Source organism: Poromitra crassiceps (assembly GCF_964638095.1).
Source record: "Poromitra crassiceps genome assembly, chromosome: 6".
In the NCBI taxonomy this organism is placed as follows: domain Eukaryota; kingdom Metazoa; phylum Chordata; class Actinopteri; order Beryciformes; family Melamphaidae; genus Poromitra; species Poromitra crassiceps.
Window position 1 is genome coordinate 4,692,961 of NC_139627.1, and position 19,363 is coordinate 4,712,323.

The 19,363-nt window shown below is 43.1% G+C and overlaps 1 protein-coding gene across 1 annotated transcript; it reads right to left on the bottom strand.

Annotated features, from left to right (window-relative positions):
• Positions 1 to 4: 4 nt before the first annotated feature.
• LOC310778565 (structural maintenance of chromosomes protein 5-like) lies at positions 5 to 18,639 on the bottom strand. Its single transcript, XM_083639037.1, has 24 exons — positions 18,424 to 18,639; positions 17,340 to 17,481; positions 17,173 to 17,225; positions 16,174 to 16,336; positions 15,757 to 15,891; positions 15,165 to 15,305; positions 14,894 to 15,055; positions 14,232 to 14,303; positions 13,315 to 13,570; positions 12,592 to 12,746; positions 12,227 to 12,340; positions 11,483 to 11,577; positions 10,820 to 10,952; positions 10,339 to 10,512; positions 9,400 to 9,563; positions 7,714 to 7,837; positions 6,688 to 6,810; positions 6,225 to 6,350; positions 3,979 to 4,074; positions 3,546 to 3,650; positions 2,846 to 2,965; positions 2,020 to 2,199; positions 1,379 to 1,474; positions 5 to 575 (listed from the first exon to the last, which is right to left on the bottom strand). The coding sequence occupies exons 1-24, from the start codon at positions 18,591 to 18,593 to the stop codon at positions 441 to 443; spliced, it is 3,234 nt and encodes a 1,077-aa protein (XP_083495163.1). The 5' UTR covers positions 18,594 to 18,639; the 3' UTR covers positions 5 to 440.
• Between the last annotated feature and the right edge of the window lie 724 nt (positions 18,640 to 19,363).

Genomic DNA, 19,363 nt, shown 5'->3' on the forward strand with positions numbered 1-19,363 from the left:
GGATAACAAGCACACGAGAGAACATGTGTCAAAACCGCCAGCAACTTTACAAAACCAGCTGGCACAAGTACAGCAGCCTAATGCTTTCACTTGAAACATTTTTTCCCGTTTTTCTGAATTAACGAGATAATTATCTCAGTATTATGAGAAGTTTTCATGAAAAAAGTAATGTAATGTGTGGATGTGATTGTATCGTTTGTGCACATGCATGCCCATCCATGCACGTGTGTGTGTGTGTGTGTGTGTGTATGTGTGTGTGTGTATGAGCAGAATCCCCCCCCCATGAAAAACTCTCAGAATTCTGAGATAATGATCTTGTTATTGAATAAAAAAACAAAGCAAAAGAAAATCCCCTCAAGTAGTGAATGCATTATGCTTCCGTACTACCTGAAATAAAATGCCTCTAACAAACAAAGAAATCCCTTGCCGGGCCGGTGCACTCAGCTTTTGCTCTTCCTGCGGTTAATCTCCCTGATGTGAGCGGTCACGTCGCACTGGTCAGGGGGAAGCATGTAGTGGCCATTATGGACGCACAGGATGGCCATCTCCTCTGCATAGTTTAGATTCTGCAGGAGCTGAGGACGACCAACAGGAGAGGGAGTTCAGGGAGATGAAGGGCACACATTTCACGGACGACAACACAGCAGACAGATAAGCATAACTGTACGTACACACTCCGATGAGCCTCGACCTCTCTTATTGAACAGTAAAGCCTAATTTATATTGATTAGAAAGTGTCGCTCAACACATGGTCGTCGACAATAAATAAAGTGTTGCTGCATTTATGCCTCTCTCCTCGGCTCAATGGTCACGTGACACTCGGAACGCTTCAGAGAACTAGTGCAGACAGTGGAACCCACGTCGGAACCTGGCGAGATGTAACGTAGGCTACTTGGCTGCAGCCGCATATAACGACACACACCACACAACTCACCGCCTCTCTCTCTGGCAAGTTGGTCATGGTGTTCTTTGTGATTTTCACAAAGTCACACATCAAGGACATGCTGATAAAAATAGCGCGGACACATTCATTTCAGCAAAAAACAAAACAAGGAAGTCAAGCGTGCGCGTCTATATTAGCCTAGGTAAACCCAGCCCCCACGTGACCTGCTCTCTCAGTTCCCAGTCATAGTGACTGAGAACAGGTCTGAGAGCAGGTCACGTGGGGGATGGGTTTACCCAGGCTACGTCTATATAGCCAATCAGACTTGCACTTTGTGACCTAGTCAGCGACACTAGAACTGTCACTAGGTAGCAGATACCTCTCGCCGACACTTGAAAGTGTCGACTCAACTCCTCATTTCGGTCGGCGACGGTTTCAAAAGTGCCGACAAAGCATAAATTGGGCTTAACTCATGAAAGAGGTACAAACACTCACTTTGGGTGTGATGAAGAAGTACTGGGATGTTGTCTCTTTGCACGCTGTGCGCACCACAATATCGAAGACTCTTCTCTCATTTATAGGATCCATTCCCTGTGTAGAAAAGAAGATTGATGGTTTGAGTCGAGTTTACATGAGCAAGCAGGAGGCTATTAACTCCTGCTTTATTGCATGTAGACATACAGGTATGAGTGGGTTGTGAGGGTGAAAAAATAAATACAATAAAAATCAGTATTAATTTGGACACACTAAAATATTGATAAGTAGGTGTGTGTGTGTGTGTGTGGTTTCAAGTTTAAGTGTGATAATCTTGATGTGTGCAAGATGCCAAACATTTAATCCAGTTTGTTCTGCAATGTGTTATGTTCCTTGAATGCAGGGAGGGGTTACTCAAGTCAGGTTACGTATGTAGCAACTCATTTGTCTGAGATTTGTCTCACTCTTGCAATCTGTATTCAATTAAAATGATTATTAAAACCACGATAAGACTCTCTCCAACTATTATTACATTTTCTTATGCATACACACTGTGTATTCATGACCAAACAATGCTTGATTTGTCTGATTGCTGAGTTAGTATAATTAAAATTGAAAAGCTTGTGTGTGTGTGTGTGTGTGTGTGTGTGTGTGTGTGCTACCTGGTTAATCTCATCCACCACTCTGAAGGGGCAGCGGTTGAGCTCCTGCAGGGCCATGAGGTAGAGCATGGTGGAGACGCTGCGCTCCCCTCCGCTCTGGTGGTGCGCCGTCAGCTCGTGCAGCTGGGTGCTGCTGTGGAACTTCACCCGGATACGGATGCCGTACTTGTCATACTCCTCCTGCAGTGGACAGACTCCAGTCATTTAACGGGTCATACTTCTTTTCTGGATCTGTTGGTGGGCTATTTTCGACGATTTTATGACATTTATGGGTCTCGGAGGAAAACCGAGTCGGAGTCTTTGTCTGAGCGAGCCCGCTCCGCTTTTCACACACACACACACACACACACACACACACACACACACACACACACACACACACACACACACACAGGTCCCGCTCACACAGTCTTAGCAGAGAACAGCATCGTTGAATCGCATTGAGAACATAAGAGATTGCAGCTCCTAATTTTATATACTTGGCAACATTCAATTCAGTTCAAATTTGACTGGGTGGTTAATAAAAAAAAACGGGGGTGTGACCAACTCAAAACACATATTTATGTTTGGTTTCCGGGGACTTTAAGCAAACAGAGATAATGCAGACAATAACAGTAGTGTTAAATAAATGTTCTGCATTTATGCTCAGCAATTTTCTGTCTCATTTGTTACTATTAAATTGATGTAATTTATTTCATCAGATGCAAAAAAAACTACAACAAGATATCGGCATTCTATATCGGCCTTGGCCATAGAAAAAACCGTATCGGCCGACCCCTAGATGTAGGGTCCAGTTTTGTGTGCGTGTAGCCTTGTGTATCCATACCTCGTTCTCATAATGCAGATCAACCTCTCCGACACACTGCATGGAGCGGAAGAAATCACTGAATTTATCATTGATCTGATCCACCAGCCTCTTCAGAGGATTAAGCCAGCGCTCTTTAGACTGTGGTAGGGACAACAAAACACACACACACACACTTTTGTCATACAAGTTATGTGTGTCCTGATTAATGAGGGGAACTTGCAACATATATGAACACCATCTAATACGCCTGTTTTATTATGGACTGCATTTATATTGCGCTTTTATCCAAAGCGCTTTACAATGTGCCTGCATTCACCCATTCACACACCGAAGGTGGCCAGCTGCCACGCAGGGTGCTGGCACAGCCATCGGGAGCAATTTGGGGTTCAGTGTCTTGCCCAAGGACACTTCGACATGCGGACTGGCGGAGCCGGGGATCGAACCACCGACCTTCCGGTTGGTGGACGACACGCTCTACCTCCTGAGCCACAGCCGCCCATTATTATTAGTAGTAGTAGTAGTAGCCTAACATTGCAGCAGATGCAAATGCCATGTTGGAGTTTTTTTAGAATGCAGTATAAAAGATCATCAAACACATAAACATTACTGACAGATAGAAGTCATATCCCAGTGTTTTCTCTGCATCTACACAGCAGCGGTGCCCACACAAACACCTACACACACCCCACTGCCTCTACTGCTAGTAGTATTTGTGCACCTCTGATATGTTCTGCCGGTAGGCGGTCAGGGCTTTGCTCTTCTCCTCCATCTGCTCCTTCAGGTTTTTGATCTCCTGCTCTCTCCTGTTGTACTCGTCAACAACCTGGGAACCAGGGAAGGGAAGAGGTCAAGAGAGGATCAACATTTATGAGTTGAGGGTGCACGAGCTGATGCATTCACACACAGAAAGAAATGGTAACTGTGGGGAACAGTGTTCAGAGTCCATTGTGTGGTCTAATCATATATCCCTGGCTAGCTTTAGGCCATGTTTAGACGCCAACGGTCTCTGCATCAAAGGGCTGTCGTTGCTTTCTCGCCTTTGAGAAATATGTGTTCCAGATCGCACATCTAATAACCTGGAGACGAGGAGAAAACGTCACGGAAACCAAATATGACAAAGAGAGATAAGCCCCCGGCTGAGTTTCCCTTACGTTCTCACTGAGGCCAGTGAAGCACTCCGCTCTGGACCGCTCCTCATGCAGCATGGCCTCGATATCGTCCAGCGTGTCAGGAAGTTCCTCGAGAAGCTGAATGAGCAGAAAACAAGACTCAGTGGGAGATTTTGTAAAAATACAGTGCATAATCATTATTTATGTTTCATTTGGTGACCTAAGAGATGCAACTCCTGACATGTGACCTGTCTGGTTCAAATGCAGGGCCAAATGGGAGACAGCCAGAGAAAAGTCTGTGACACTACCTCAGTGTTTCCCACAGGATTTTGAGAATTTGTGGTGGGGGACCGCAGACCTCCTAGGGGGGTGCCGGGGCATGCCCCCCCGCAAGATTTTTTTAAACATTTTAAAGTAAAATGCATGAATTTGGTGTACTTTGAGAAAGCTTAAGAGCAAAATTAAAAGGCTAGATCTATGAAGAACATGTCATCATTACTGTGCTGTGGGTTTACAATGACAAACTAAATTTCTCCCTATAGGTCAGGGATACTTAACTTGCTTTGCCACTTTCGTGAAATGATAGAAGGCGAGGGGCCAGTTAATAAACAAACAATATACATTTTTCTGTAGCGGATTGTAGGTTTTTGGGGTGTCAGCCGGAGTTTAGGCTGACAGTGTTGTGCACACCGGATAGTTAGTTAGGTTAAGTTAGTTGGTTATACATACATAAGTGCCTGGGTAGCGAGCAGATGGCGGTATTTGACAATTTAGCAGCTAAATCATAGATTATTGAAAGATATTCCATATTCCAGACTGAAATGCTATAACAGAAGTATTGGCCAGAATGACATGAACATTTATTGGACACTTATTCAGCGGATATCTTGCATGTTGCGTTCAGGTGCACTGTAAAAAAAAAAAAAAAATTTTTTTTTTTTTTTTTTGGTCAACATCTTACTGTGGCGGTCAAAATATTATTGTGGCGGCCCGCCACAAATTCCTTTATGTATGGGAAACACTAGTACCTCGCTGCCTACATGGTCGTAGTGTCATAGCCAAGCTGTGATTTCAATCCTGTTCTGTACCTTTTCAGTCTGAATCTGGAAAGCCCTGTAGCTAACTGTAAATGACCATCTATTAAAAAAAAAAAAAATGTTTTTACTGTGGCAACACACAAGCTGACAGGGTCCAAAATGAACACACCGACAAGCTCCAAACCCTGGTAAAAATTTGTCTTTGACAGATAAATCAATAAGGGTCACCTGCTACACTGCCCGTAACTATACTGTTTTTGCCTGTTCTTAAAGTCATAATACAGAAGATTTCAGTTTTGTTCTCTTGGGTGACACCAATTGGCGGTGAGTGGTAATTGCAGGTGAGATCCAAACTGTTATTATGTGACATTACTCAGTTTGTTCGGCCATAGTAAGAGTTGTCGGGAACCTACAGTAACCTACAGAGTGAGTCTATTGTGCTAGCTCCGCCCACCCTGTGAACCTACAGTAACCTACAGAGTGAGTCTATTGTGCTAGCTCCGCCCACACTGTGAACCTGCAGTAACCTACAGAGTGAGTCTATTGTGCTAGCTCCGCCCACACTGTGAACCTGCAGTAACCTACAGAGTGAGTCTATTGTGCTAGCTCCGCCCACCCTGTGAACCTACAGTAACCTACAGAGTGAGTCTATTGTGCTAGCTCCGCCCACCCTGTGAACCTACAGTAACCTAGAGTGAGTCTATTGTGCTAGCTCCGCCCACACTGTGAACCTGCAGTAACCTACAGAGTGAGTCTATTGTGTTAGCTCCGCCCACCCTGTGAACCTACAGTAACCTACAGAGTGAGTCTATTGTGCTAGCTCCGCCCACCCTGTATCACCATAGACACCAAGTTCATAAATGCTGCAATACTGAAAATGCAAAGGCTTCCATCAATGGGTCATAGGCTCAATCACCATTGTGTTAAGTCACTACCAGATAGATAGTGACTTAACACACATTTATTTAGATGAAAATCTTCCGTATTATCACTTTAAAACTATGCTTTGCTATGCTGTCTTGTAATTTCATTCTGCTGCTATTCACACAATCATCCTTGTAAAATGGCATTGAAAACAGGTAGGATTAAAAAGTCTATTAATAGTTTTTGTCCAGTAAAAAGTATTCTTGACAGGTATTTTTGGGGAGTTTACCAGCCCTTGGCAGGACACCCCCAAAAAAAGTTAATTTCAGACAGTGGCATCTTCCAAAACAGCCGACAAGTAGAATCTTTGAATGGATGAATACTGACAGTGTGCAGGGCTGGAGGGATAGTATCTCCAGCGCCCATGTTACAGATCTCCCTGGCTCTCTTGATCAGGCCTTTGCAGATTTCCGTCAGCCGGTGCTTCTTCTGTTCCAGTCGGGTAAATTGTTGCTGCAAGGACACATGAACAGTTGGCATCAGTCAATGATACAGAATGAGGCATAAATCGAGAAATGCTCAAGTTTGACTGAATCATTGAATGCGAAACCGAAAGGTTATTGATCGACTTGGGGAAATTCTCCCTTTTGCCTTCAGGGTGGCCAAACCACAGGGTCAAATACAGATCAGAGGGATTCAGTGTTTTTGCTCGAGGACACTTCAGCAGGGTGGATGCTTGATCCTGGTATTACTGTTGAAGGACAGTTCTCTCTAACCACTGGGGTAGGCTGCCCTCCCAGGCATGGTGTGAAATCTATTATACGTATAAATGTGTTTGTGAATCACTCACATCCAGGGCTCTCTGTTCAACAATGCCTTGTCTACAATCGTTCTCCAGCTTGGATTTCTCGGCAGCCAGAGCCACAGTCTGTGCAGCCAGGTACACTTTCTCCATCCACAGCTTGATTCGCAGCTGCAGACGCGGATGGAGAGAAAAATGGAATGGAGGGCAGAAAGTCAAGAAGAGAGATAGGTAGAGAGACAGAGAAAAAGAAATTCGGGAGAGAAAAAAACATTTACATTTTATTCCCATTAAGTTAAATGAAAAAGCGACATCTTTTGAAAATCCGCGGTCGATATATCACAAATGGTCTTTCTCACTGTTTAAGCCATCAGGAGAGAGAGGGCAGAGAGACAGACAGATAGAAAGACCATTAAAACACAGAAGGGACTTACCAAAAAGTAATATCTAAATTATATTCTGGCCTTCAAAATTTAAAAAGTGATCATGCCATGAATATTAAAGAAAGATGGGAAGCAGAGGGAAACTTAGTATAGCCCCTTTCAGACACGCCCTGGAATCCAGGAGTTATCTAGATCAGGGGTTCCAAACCTTTTTTGCACCGCGGACCGGTTTAAAATTGACAATATTGCTGCAGATCTGTGACTAAGCTAGGGGGGTAGTCATAGGGCCGGTCAGGCGTTCCTACAGACACAATTGGTTGTGTCTGCGGTTGGGAAGCTGTTGGGTTATGAGTCCTGATCGCTGCAATAGTGCCTCCTCTGGTCAGTTGGGGCGCCTGTTCGGGGTAGAGGGGACCTGGGGGAATAGCATGATCCTTTCCACGCGCTACGTCCTGCCAGTGAAACTCCCAAGATCGGCAGAGGGGGTGGAGCAACAATCGGGAGAGCAGGGTTGAATTGGCCAAGTGCAATTGGGAGAAAAATCAGGACGGGGGGGGGGGGGGGGGGGGGTTAATCGAAAAACAAGGTCACAAGACAATATCCACATTCATGACAACTTTAAACGTCAACCAACCACAACTATCAGGTGTAATACACAGTAGTACATGGGTATAAGCCCCTTTATCCATACCTTCATCTGGGACATCAACTCGGTGACTATGGCCACTTTCTGGGAGTTGACTGCTAAGATCTTTCCTGTGGTCTCTTCCTCGATCTTCTTTAGGTCTATATGTCCCTGCTCCATCTGCCGCAGACTACACACATGGAAAAAGGCAGGTCAGACCTATTCCCCATTACATAAGGGTTCTGCGTATGGCTCTGTTGGTGTGAATGTAAATGAAATGAGCAATAATACAACAAGGCCAGGTCGACACCTGGCATAGGGGCCCGGTGCATGGTATCGTCACCCATGTATACCCATGAGGTCCTTGCCAATCCCCAGCATGAGCTTCATCATTAAGTGCCAGATTTACAGTTAATGTCATGTATGTTTATTATTTTTCACAATAAAATGTACAGTAGGCCTATGTGGTATGTGGTGTCAAGTGTTTTCTTGTTTGTTCATACATGTAGGTGAGTTTTTTTACAATTAGTATAACATTAATCATGGATTATTCTAAATAAATAAATAATTTTCAGTGTTAGTAAAGCTTTTACATGGTAATATGCAGTAATCTGATGTCCCTTATACTTAAGGTCTTTGCACACACAGTCCGATTGTTTTCGTATGCGCGTTTTTTAATCCATCATCTGAAAACACAGACGGGTCCCAGCTCGCAAAAATCTATTGACTGATGCGAAAAACGCAGAAAATCGAACCTCGTCCACAAACGTAAATGACGGACGTAATTGTCGGACTCGGTGTGTCAATGATTGACACAAATGAGGTCGTATTCTTTTTATTTTTCGTGCGTCAATTTCAGACGAAAATACGGACTTGGTGTGCAAAATTAGTCTATGTGATTTCTTTAACGGTTAACAGTTTCCAACCTCATATCACTCTTAAACACCGTCATGACTCAATAGCCTACCTCCTTGGCAGAGGTTAGGCGCTCATGAGCGCATTGCCTTTAATTGCCTCGTCAAACGACGCTGAAAAAAGTTTGCTTCTCACAAAATAAATCACACTCGCTTGACTTGACGTCATCACATTCGCTAAACTGTCACACTTTGTACTAGTCGGATCGTCTGTGGGAGAGATGCTTTGGCAAGTTAAGTGGACGTGTTGTCGCCAAGTTGGCAACACTGCATGTCGGCTGAACAGAGGAGTGGAGTGTCAGTGAGACAGGGGAGGGCGGACTTGGCACGCCCACAGGGAGTTGAAACAGATAAGAGCAAAGCTGCAACACGCAGACTCCGGTGGAGAAACAGACGAGGGGTCCCCTCCTTCATGTGGGTAGGTGGGTGGCGCCCTCTAGTGGCCGGCCGCCACTGAGACGTGACCGTGTGTGGAGTCGTGCATTATGTCCTGGGCGACAGAGGGGATCATAGAGGCCCTGCCGGCCCTAAAAAAAGCTTTAATAGAGCATTACAAAATTGAAGAACTATAGAAAATTGCACTTAGTGAATGTTTTAATCTCTTTTCATTTTTTGTGTTTTCTTCTTTATTTTATAGGTTGTAAGAGATTTTTATTTTAAATGGTATGATATTGTAAGGAAGGGGCAGGACTAGATAAGCTTTTGCTTCCTTCTGCCACTTCTCAAACGCATGCTTATTTTTTTTAATGAACTGTTATTTATAGTTATATTTTGTCTGTATTGTGATTTTGTGTTTGATTTGTTCCGAGAACAATTTAAGATCAATTCAAAAACCAACCTGTCCTGCTTGGTGCTGATTTTCTGCTCGAGTTGTCTCTTCTTGCCCTTGAGTTCAGAAAGCTGCTTCTTCTCCGCCCGCAACTCGTTGTCACGGCGGTCCAGCATGACGCCCTGCTGCTGCAAGGCTCTCATCCGCTCATCAAGGCCGCTCAGATCCAATGCCTGGAAGGAATTATGGGAAGTTGAGGAAAGAGGAACGAAATAGCCCTTCTCAGAGCCGTGTATATAGAAGAGTCGCGACATCTCCATTCACTCCAATGGACCAGTTTTTTTTTTTTACTCGCAAGAGTTCCAGGAAGTAAGGTTCTGGATTAAGCAGCACTGTCGAGTTGCAGCAAAATGGACAGTTTGTGTTGTACTTTGAAAGTTTTTTTTATTTTTTATTAAATTGTACATTATCAGCTTTATTTTAGCATTCAAAAGTAGCGCGAGACCCGTTCCTGGCTGTTCATTGGCTAATGAGTCACGCATTTTGGACCTCCACTGATGCCACTCTCTCTCTAGAGGACACTAGTCTGAGTCAATGGTTGACCACGCCCATTTAGGAGACTTGCTGCTACCATTTGTTAGAATTGGCGGAGCCTGCGGTGACCCATCTATACTATAGTAATATAATATCTCTGGTATAACTCGGCGGTCCAAAGAATATTGCATGTGTTCATGTCATGAGTTTCAATCTGATCCCCTACGTGGCATGGCAACATAAATCACGTACACTGAGAGCTGAGATATGCCAAGTGTTCCCCTCAATCAGAAGAACCAAAGAAACCAGGTTACCGAGACCCCTTCCCTGGCTGTTCATTGGCTAATGAGTCACGCATTTTGGTCCTCCGCTGACGCCACTCTCTCTCTAAATTGCTCTGGCCCTTCTGCACTCAGGAGGAAAGTAATAAAAAAAAAAGGCTTGGGTGGGACATAGATGACTAAACACCCTCACACTCATCTGCTGCTCCAGCCTGCGTCTCTCCTCCGCGTCCACGACGATGTTGAGGAACTGGGAGTCGTGCAATGCAGAGTTGCTGGTGCTGATCTTGTTGGAGTAGAGCGACCTCTTCACTGTGTAGCGCTCCTCTGCTGTGTACAACACCCTGATGTAGGGCTCCTGGATCACCTGCGAGAGGGAAAACATGGGCAGAGACGTCAGGATTGACACAGACTCCCATTCAATTAAAAAACAACATAATTAGAATTCCCACAAGGCAGGTTGTCATTACTTCCCGCAAGATTTAAATTGCCCAATGTGAATATACGGTAAAATAGCGAATGAAACGTCAGTGATACGTCTAAACTTCCTTTCCCCTAACGTCCAAACTAGATTTCATGTTTAGGGGGAAAAGGTGAATTTTGAATAACATTCACTTCCTTCATTTTCTGTTGTTCTGTTTTAAGAACCTTGAATAAAGTGGAGAGGAACGCACCGTTTTAATCATGGCTTTGGTCTGGTTCGTTCCCACGGGGACATCATGCACTTTGTGCTGTTTGCACAGGTAACTCATCACCTCATCAGGGGCGTCAAACATCTCTCGCAGGTAGGAGAAGAACCCAAAGCGACTGGGGATAGATTCAAGATTTCATTTAGTTTCGTTTATTTACGGATCCCCATTAGAAGCACGCGGAAGTACCTCTAGTCTTCCTGGGGTATTTCTTGTCTGCAAGGGAAAAATCTGTTTCTCAGATACTATACATTCACATGATAAAACACTGAATCAAAGCAATGAAATTAAAAAACAAATAAATGAAATAAAACACAGAATCAAAGTAATGGCATGAAAAAGTGAATTAATAATAATAATAATAATAATAATAATAATAATAATACAAAAGACAAAGAAAAAAAGACAATTGAATTTGACAATAGAGTCAGTAACTGACGATAGACTGAATAGACGAGTCGGTAACTCACAATAACTGAACAGACAACATAACCTGCCTATCATTTACATATTTCTAAGATGCATCTTGCTTCACAAATCTAAAACAGACAAAAGACTTTGAACTCAACACAACTACTGCTGATATACCAGTAGTTAGTTACACTTTAACATCAATAAAAAGAACATAATTAAGAAGATTTCTCTCACTTCAGGGAGTCAATGCGTCGGGACGCAGCCTGGTTAGAACATGAAACATCTGGAGCGGTGATGGTGTTCACCTTCAAGTTCATCTTGTCACGGACCTGAGGGTCAGGACAGACAAAACTGCATTTCTTACTTGGGGGGGGTGAATCCTGAAAAAGACTAAGAAACATGTTATCCTCTGACCTGAGAGAGGGCTGACGTTTCTACTGAGATGCTGACTTGGAGTCACTAATATTTAAAGCAAAAAAAAAAATCCATCACAACAGTACATTTAGGGCGCTTTCACACCTACCTCGTTTGGTTCGGACTTTCCAGTTTGATCCGAACCAAAGTGGCAGGTCCGAAACCTCCCCCGGACCATGGTGCGGACCAAACGGCCGGACCTTGGTCCGAGGAAAAGAGGTGGTCTCGGTCCGGATCAAACTGCACCGTGGTTCGGTTCGTTTGCGGTGTGAAAGCATTTTTGGGAAAGTTCGGACTTTCGGGGGCCAAATACAGCAAGTTTCACGAGGCTATTGTCAGAGGAACGATGAGAAATGACCATGCAGGCCAGCTGGCTTCATTGCTACCTTTGGGAGTGAGTTGTCCACAAATGCTGATTGAACGGTTTAAAAAAAATGATAGGAATAATGAATTCTATAGAATTAGAATTCACGTGGATTTTCCCTATAAGCTGAGGATTTGGCTGCAGGTAACCTGAACACCAGTTAAAGAGTCCACGTCAATCATAATGTCCAGCGCTCTGACCTCCTTCATGAAGGTCTCCGTGTCGTCTTTCCTCTGGAAGACAAAGGCCCGCAGGTCATTGAAAGGGATGTGGGTCTCCACATACCTCGAAAAGTGAGTTTCCCTCACATTAATCTGAGGAATAAGGGACACACGGGTATTAGGACTGCAATCAATACAAGACACATCTTAACCCCAATACTGATTATTGCCTTATACAAATCATAAGAGGCTTTGATTTATTTTCTCTGAAGGGAAGGTGTCTCAACGAAGTCAACAGATCAAGCTGTCGCTCAGGGAAAATCTCAATAATAATAATAATCAAGAATCGCTTAATCTCTTTTTTAATCAATATGAGTTTAACGCATTGTTCACTCAAGACTCACCACGAGCATCATGGGATCATAGACGTTTCCTTGGAAAAGGTGTCGGTTCTGCCTGAGCCACTGGAGGGCGGTGTGCGTGTCCCTGTGTCGTCCCCTCAGCTTTTCCTCTTTCATCCTCATCATGTTGTTCATGTCATTGAGTCTTCTCTGCAACTCTGGCAACAAAAGCACACATGGCCAAAATTAACCGCAATCTGCGCTCCTCTCTCACAATATAAGCTATTATGTGGTGTTGTATCACTGGGATGGGACTAACACTGCCAGGGGTTACAGCAAGGTGCCAGGAAACAAAGGAGGGACTGGAGCACACTGATAAGACTTGCAGATTGTATTAGTGCAAACAGGTGACTAAGGTTTTGACACTACTGTGTCTTCATCGCAGTCAAAACAGTAAGGTGTTTTTGATAAAAGTGACCAATGGCGTAATGTATTCTGAATTTCTGTTTTGAATTTATTTTGGCTACTGTGATGCACTAAGCTGGTGTTCAAACTTGACACAGATTGTAAATATGGTTGATTTATTTGTACTTAGTTGTCTGTACGTTATATTTGCTTCGAGAAATAATCAAATGAGTATAATAATGAATAAAAGCGCCTAAAAAAAATCAACAAAAAATATATAAATATAAATACACCAACACCAATTGGATTGAATTGATTGACATGCTAAACACTAAACTGTAGTGTACATCATGTGAGTTATGGTGAGTGTCAAGCGCTCACGTATTGACTCCGCGTTGAGGTTGTCCCTGTTCCTGCGCAGGTCGGCACGCTCTCCCTCCACCCTGGCCTTCTGCTCCTGGATGCTCCTCAGCTCCACGTTGATGGCGTCGATGCGCGGCGTCACATCCTGCTGGTCGCCAATGCTGTCGAGCTCCGCCTTCAGGTTTTCAATCATCCGTTTGGTGTTGTTGACTCGCTTCTGGTGGTCTTCCTTCTCCATCTGCTTCAGCCTCAGCACCTGTTTAATATCTTCAATCTGTAGAGATGAAGAAGGAGAATCCTCATTAAATATGAAGGCCACACTGCTACAGATCAAGTAACGAGTAGGGATGCCTAATATAAATCACATTTTAGTCCATTTGAGTTAACATCTGTTATTTCCTTGTTACAACACTACAAAGAGATGCAGTGGTCTATTAGATATTGTTCATACAAGGAATATATATTTATAATAACTGGAATAATTTAGGCAATTTTCAAAAGTTAATTTACTGTCATTGGTTGGTTCTCTTTGGGTAGCAGTAATTTTTTTTAGCAACTTCTGAAAAATGCAGCTACCATATGACATGAACAAGACACAAGACTAGGTGCTGTTGTTGAAGGCACTGTCGGGTGTTGAAGCTGAGACCGGTGCATTTGATGTGTACATGTTTCACACAGTTGGAAATGGGTTTAAGTTCCCCCTTTTAGTTTTCATCTCCCCTTCATTCTTACATAAAAACCCACAAATTGGAAACTTTCTTTTCTCAAAATATTAGAGAACGGCTCCTGTTCTTACAAAAAAGATCTTGTAATCTATGTAATCTTCCAGAGTCTGCACGAGTCCATAACGGGAGGACAAGGCATCCATCCGTGTTGCTGTAGTAGTAACATCGGAGTAGAAAAGCAGAGTGTGACCTCTGACCCCGCAGACTGACCTCTTTGTTTTTTCGGTCCAGCTGGTCCTGTTTCTGATTGCACCTCTGAGAGGCTTCTTTGATGCTGGTAGTCTGGAAAACAGCAAGCCCATCATCATCATCATCATCATGCCATCAAGAATATATCTACAGTATCCAATTCCTACATTATCAATATGTTGAAGAGAATAAAAAAGGGGGAAACTAGCCTAAAGTTTTTGTTTTCTTTTGGGTTTCTAATTCATTTTATTCAACTTTTTCCACATTGACTGTACCCAGGAAATAAGCAGCCTCTAATGTAAATAGCTGCTTTGTTTCAAGTGTGCGACTCAAAAAGGGGATACTCTTTTCATGATGTGCTGTAGTGCATCACATTATTTCCCGATTCATTTTATAACACACTCGGAATTGACAAAACATCCTTATGAAAGCAAAATAAACTTTTTATAGAACCATTCAAATAGAAATGTTATCTATTGAGGGCTAAAGGCTAGGCCTCTCAAGTATAAATAACAGGATAAATACACGCAGATCATTAAGCTACTTCTCTAGCAAGGACCCAGTCTCCCTTTATGCCTTTTACCATTACAAAACATAATCAATTCTTACATCATTTAAAATCGGACAGTTGCTCAACCTGCCCCCCACCTGCTGAGACTGTAACACAAGAGGCGCTCACTGACCTTAGCCTTTGTTTGTGCATCAATGGGCTTCAGTTGGTTGTCCATGGACTGGAGCTTCTTCCGCATGGGTTCCAGGGACTGCCTCAGGGTGGAGAGGTGCTGCTTGGCCTGGTCACGCTCCTTCTTCACACCCTCAAGCTCCTGACGGGCCGTCTCGTATTCCTGGGAGGAGAGGGAAACAGACGGAGTTACTCTCTGACCACACCAAGTTTCATTTTCCTTCTCTCCTTCTCTTACAAACACACCGTTTCATCTAGACCAGACCACTCACCACCCACGGTTTCTTCTTCTCCAGCATCTCGATCATGTCCAGATGCCTCTTCCTTTCGTAGTAACGGTTCACATCCACTTTGTTCCTCTCGTGAGTCTGCTTGGCCTTCTCCAGGAAGCTGGCCTTCTCCTTCACTACGTTCTAATAAACAACAAACCATCAGCTCAGCAAGCAACACTGAAAAATCTTAAAATAATCTGATTTTGTGCTCTGTAATAAACTATTACATTTTTTGATATGCAGAGAACAAAGTTAAATACTACGTTGATTTCTTTTGTTAAAAGCCATTTCTATTTTCAAATCCTTACAGTGTGTAGAGTGGCGCCAAATAAATAGAGGACACAGGAAGCCCTGCCTAGACTTTAAATAAAAATAAAAAATAAAATTCAATTCATCCAATATTATGGCACTATACAGTTTGTAAAATGTATTTACATTTTTGAATGAATTTGAATTATTTATTTTTTATTTCCATTTTGTTGGGACAGCTCTCCCCAATGCCTAAAGCTTGCTGATGTAGTGGCCACCACCTCCCTAGATGTAGCTGCCCACAACTAACTGCTGTATGTTCCCAATCCAGCTTCATGTTCACCTCCAGTTCTCGTTCTTTGCTGCGGAAGTTCTTGAGGTCGCAGTGGTACTCGTACATCTCTGGCGGCCCCACTGACTTCTCGGTGGCCTCCAGCAGCTCGATTTTGGACATCTTGGCAAACTCGCCCACTTTCTCCTGCAGGGGCAAATCGGTCAAATCAAGAGAGAAAAAAACAGTAAGACAACACAAAACTTTTCAGACATTCCAAAACTTTATTGACAAAACGCAGCTCCAAAGTTAGTGTCAATCACCACTAGGGATGTTCATTTCAAATAAATTTCCATAATCGAAAATCGGGAAAATTAACGATCAATTATCGATAATATTAGATAATGTTGAGCTGGTCCTTTTAAGAGTAGCATGCAAGGCAAAAAGAAAAGTGTGGGCATCCCCTATACAGTAATACTAGGTACACACCTGAGGAAGAAACTGGCAGAGGTTGCCGACTTGGATGTGTAAGGCCTTGACCACCTCCTCCACTGCCTTCTGGCTCGTGTGTCTTCCATTCAGCATCCACACAGACGTGTTGTTCTCCATGTGGATCTCTCTGTTTATTACCACATTACCACCATTCTTGTACCTGAGAACAATATAGAACAGAATGACGTTCCAAATTTAGATACATCCAGCGTTTGGAAAATGTGATAAAATTATCACAGCCAGCCATGAAAATATGGCTTTTATAATTTACTACGGTATCGGCCCGAAACCCTAGGCACGCAGCTCGGCCTCGCCCACAGCTCACGTTCTATTGGCATGCGCAGCGCACAATTGCACAACTTCGCATCACTGATGACATCACTGTCACTGATGATGTCACAATGCCTATGACATCACTGATGTCACAATGCCTATGACATCATCAGTGCCTGTGACATCATCAGTGATGTCATAAGATGATTTTGGTCAATAATGATGTTACTGATGATGTCATAGACATTGTGACATAATCAGTGGGACAAAAACAAAGACATCACCCACTGAATTCATCTTCGCATCACTGATGACATCACTGTCACTGATGATGTCACAATGCCTATGACATCCTCAGTGCCTATGACATCATCAGTGATGTCATAAGATGATTTTGGAAAATGATGTCACAGGTGACATCACTGCTGACATCAGTGGGACACAAAATGAAACAAACATTGCCCACTTGCTCCCTTTTATATAAAGGATTTGCCAAGTTTATGTATTTGTCATCTCACATTGGAGGCATAATCATCTTTTCAAATGCAATTGTCTGTATTTTAAAATAGTAATGATTACCAGAAAAAATGTCCTATTTGCTAAATAAATTCAGTGTTTTGTAAGAAAAATCCCCGTAAATCGGTGGGGCTTCACCTGTCTCATAGCTTATTATAAGTACTGTGAGTATGTGTATCTGTAAACTGTGAGTGTAACAAGACTTACAGTTCAAGCTCAACATATCCTTTATTGCAGCCGCGCTTCACATAGCCACCAACCTAACAGAGACGTAAAACAATCCTTATTATAAGCAAGTCCTCATAGGCCATATAATCAGAAGAGTTTCAGAGTATCTACAAACTGCTTCAACACTGTATTACTCTGCCATTTACCTTGTCCCCTCTGCCCAGGATAGTAGTCCTGCCAGCCAGACCCAGACATATGGCACACACGATACTGGATTTGCCAGTTCCATTGGGCCCAATGATCATGTTCAGGTTAGGTCCAGGAGACACCACAGTGTAGTCGTACGTCCTGCCAAGAGTACAGTAAGTTACAGTTTTATGAATAAGGGCATAAGAGAAGAACCAAGTCATCTCTTCCTGCTGTCATGGTCAGGAACCGTAAAAAGGCATGGAGAGGAGTGTGAGGAAAGAGAGTGGTTATAGACCAGGTCGCTCTTGGAAAAGAGATTTTTAATCTCAATGAGACTTTTACCTGGTTAAATAAAGGATATTGATTGATTGATTGATTGATTGATACCTCAAGTTTAAGCACTTCAGCCACAAGCATCCACCCTGCTCAAATGCCCTTTGAGCAAGAGGTCGGTAGCTGAGCCTGACCTCTCCTTAGTTTTGGTAAATGAAGATACTTTCCCAGCGGTAACCAATAAAATATGACATAATTTTATCCACCAGCTAACTATTCGGTATATTCTGACGTCCATGCATGTTTTACCTGCTAACGTTAACTTCAACCCAACTGAAAAACTGAACTAGTGTTAAGGCTATTAGGGTTGAACGATAGTTATCTGGGATATCATAGCGGAAGGTTGTTAATAAGGGTAATTTACGTTATTGATTTATAGTGGGGTTTATTTTGAACTCCTATACGATATCACAAAGTTATAATTTAGCTATACAACTCTTGACATGTGCAAAAAACGACATACATGCTGGACAGTGCCGACTGGTTGGAACTTAAGTGAAAAAAAGGTTTAAAAACTGCTCTAGTTACGTAGCGTTACTACTTTTAGCTAACTTTTTGCTAGCTAGTAGCTACTGTAAGTTAGTGGGTGTGTCCTCCGATAGCTGCCAGCTAACGTTAACGCTAGGAGGACGCCAGTTTGCTAGCTTAGCAAGTTAGCGTAAGTAACCTGTTATGTTTTACGCTGCAAATAACACTATAACGTTAGTCGTAAGTTGACTCACAGCTCTTTGTGCTAGCTAGGTAGCGTTAGCTCACTGGCGGACTTACAGAAAGTTTTTCATTGTGATGCGAAGTATGGAGCCCTCCACAAAACCACCAGGCGATTCCTCTTCTCCACCACCATCATCGCGCTGGCTGCCCGCGAACATGCTCTGTACATTACGGTTACTTTGAGAGACATGACGTTGTTTTTGTTTTCTTTTGCTGGGTTCAGCCATGGTTAGCTAAACTCCTCTCTGGGAAAGACAGGAGAGAGATACTAGTGACCACCACCATGCTACAACAGTACTGACTGTTTTGCGTTTTGCCTTCGCGCGCCTCAGCCAGTGGTTGTCGATTGCTGATTGGACAACATCGGTCACATGTTTTTTATAGAGCTCAACAGGCACGTGACTTTTCGTGACGTAATTTACCCCGGAAGTAAGTTCCGCGTCCATTTTCTCCACAGACATTCGATAAAACCAAATATAACGAGTTTTAAGGCTCGAACCAAGCCAAAAAGTCTCCAAGAGTATCTTGAGTGACCATAAAACATTCGGTTTAAGCGAGAACAATTATTTTTTCAATGAGAAATGTTTGTGCAAAACATGCAATTATTTGAGTAAACACACAGACCCGTTGTAGGCAATGTATCCTGTGCTTTAATGGCATTTTCTTTTAATTCATTGATCCCAAAATCTCCTCACAAAAAGCAAGATAGAGGCCTATACGTTCACTGACGCAATGTGAGAAAGTCTGCCCTGGAACCTACTTCAACAGTGCACCATCTTGAAGAAGGGGGGGGGGGGTCAGATACAGCTCAATAGTTTATTTTCACAGTTGGATCGGTTTTCACTCGGAACTTTTTTCCATACATATTTGAGTCGTGTTCACAAGGAACGTTCCCTTATTCATTCACAAGGCGGCTGCCAAATGAAACAAACGAGCAGGCCTCGACTGTTTCAGAGTAGACAATTGAAAGAAAGAAAACCAACTCCAGGGTCCCAAC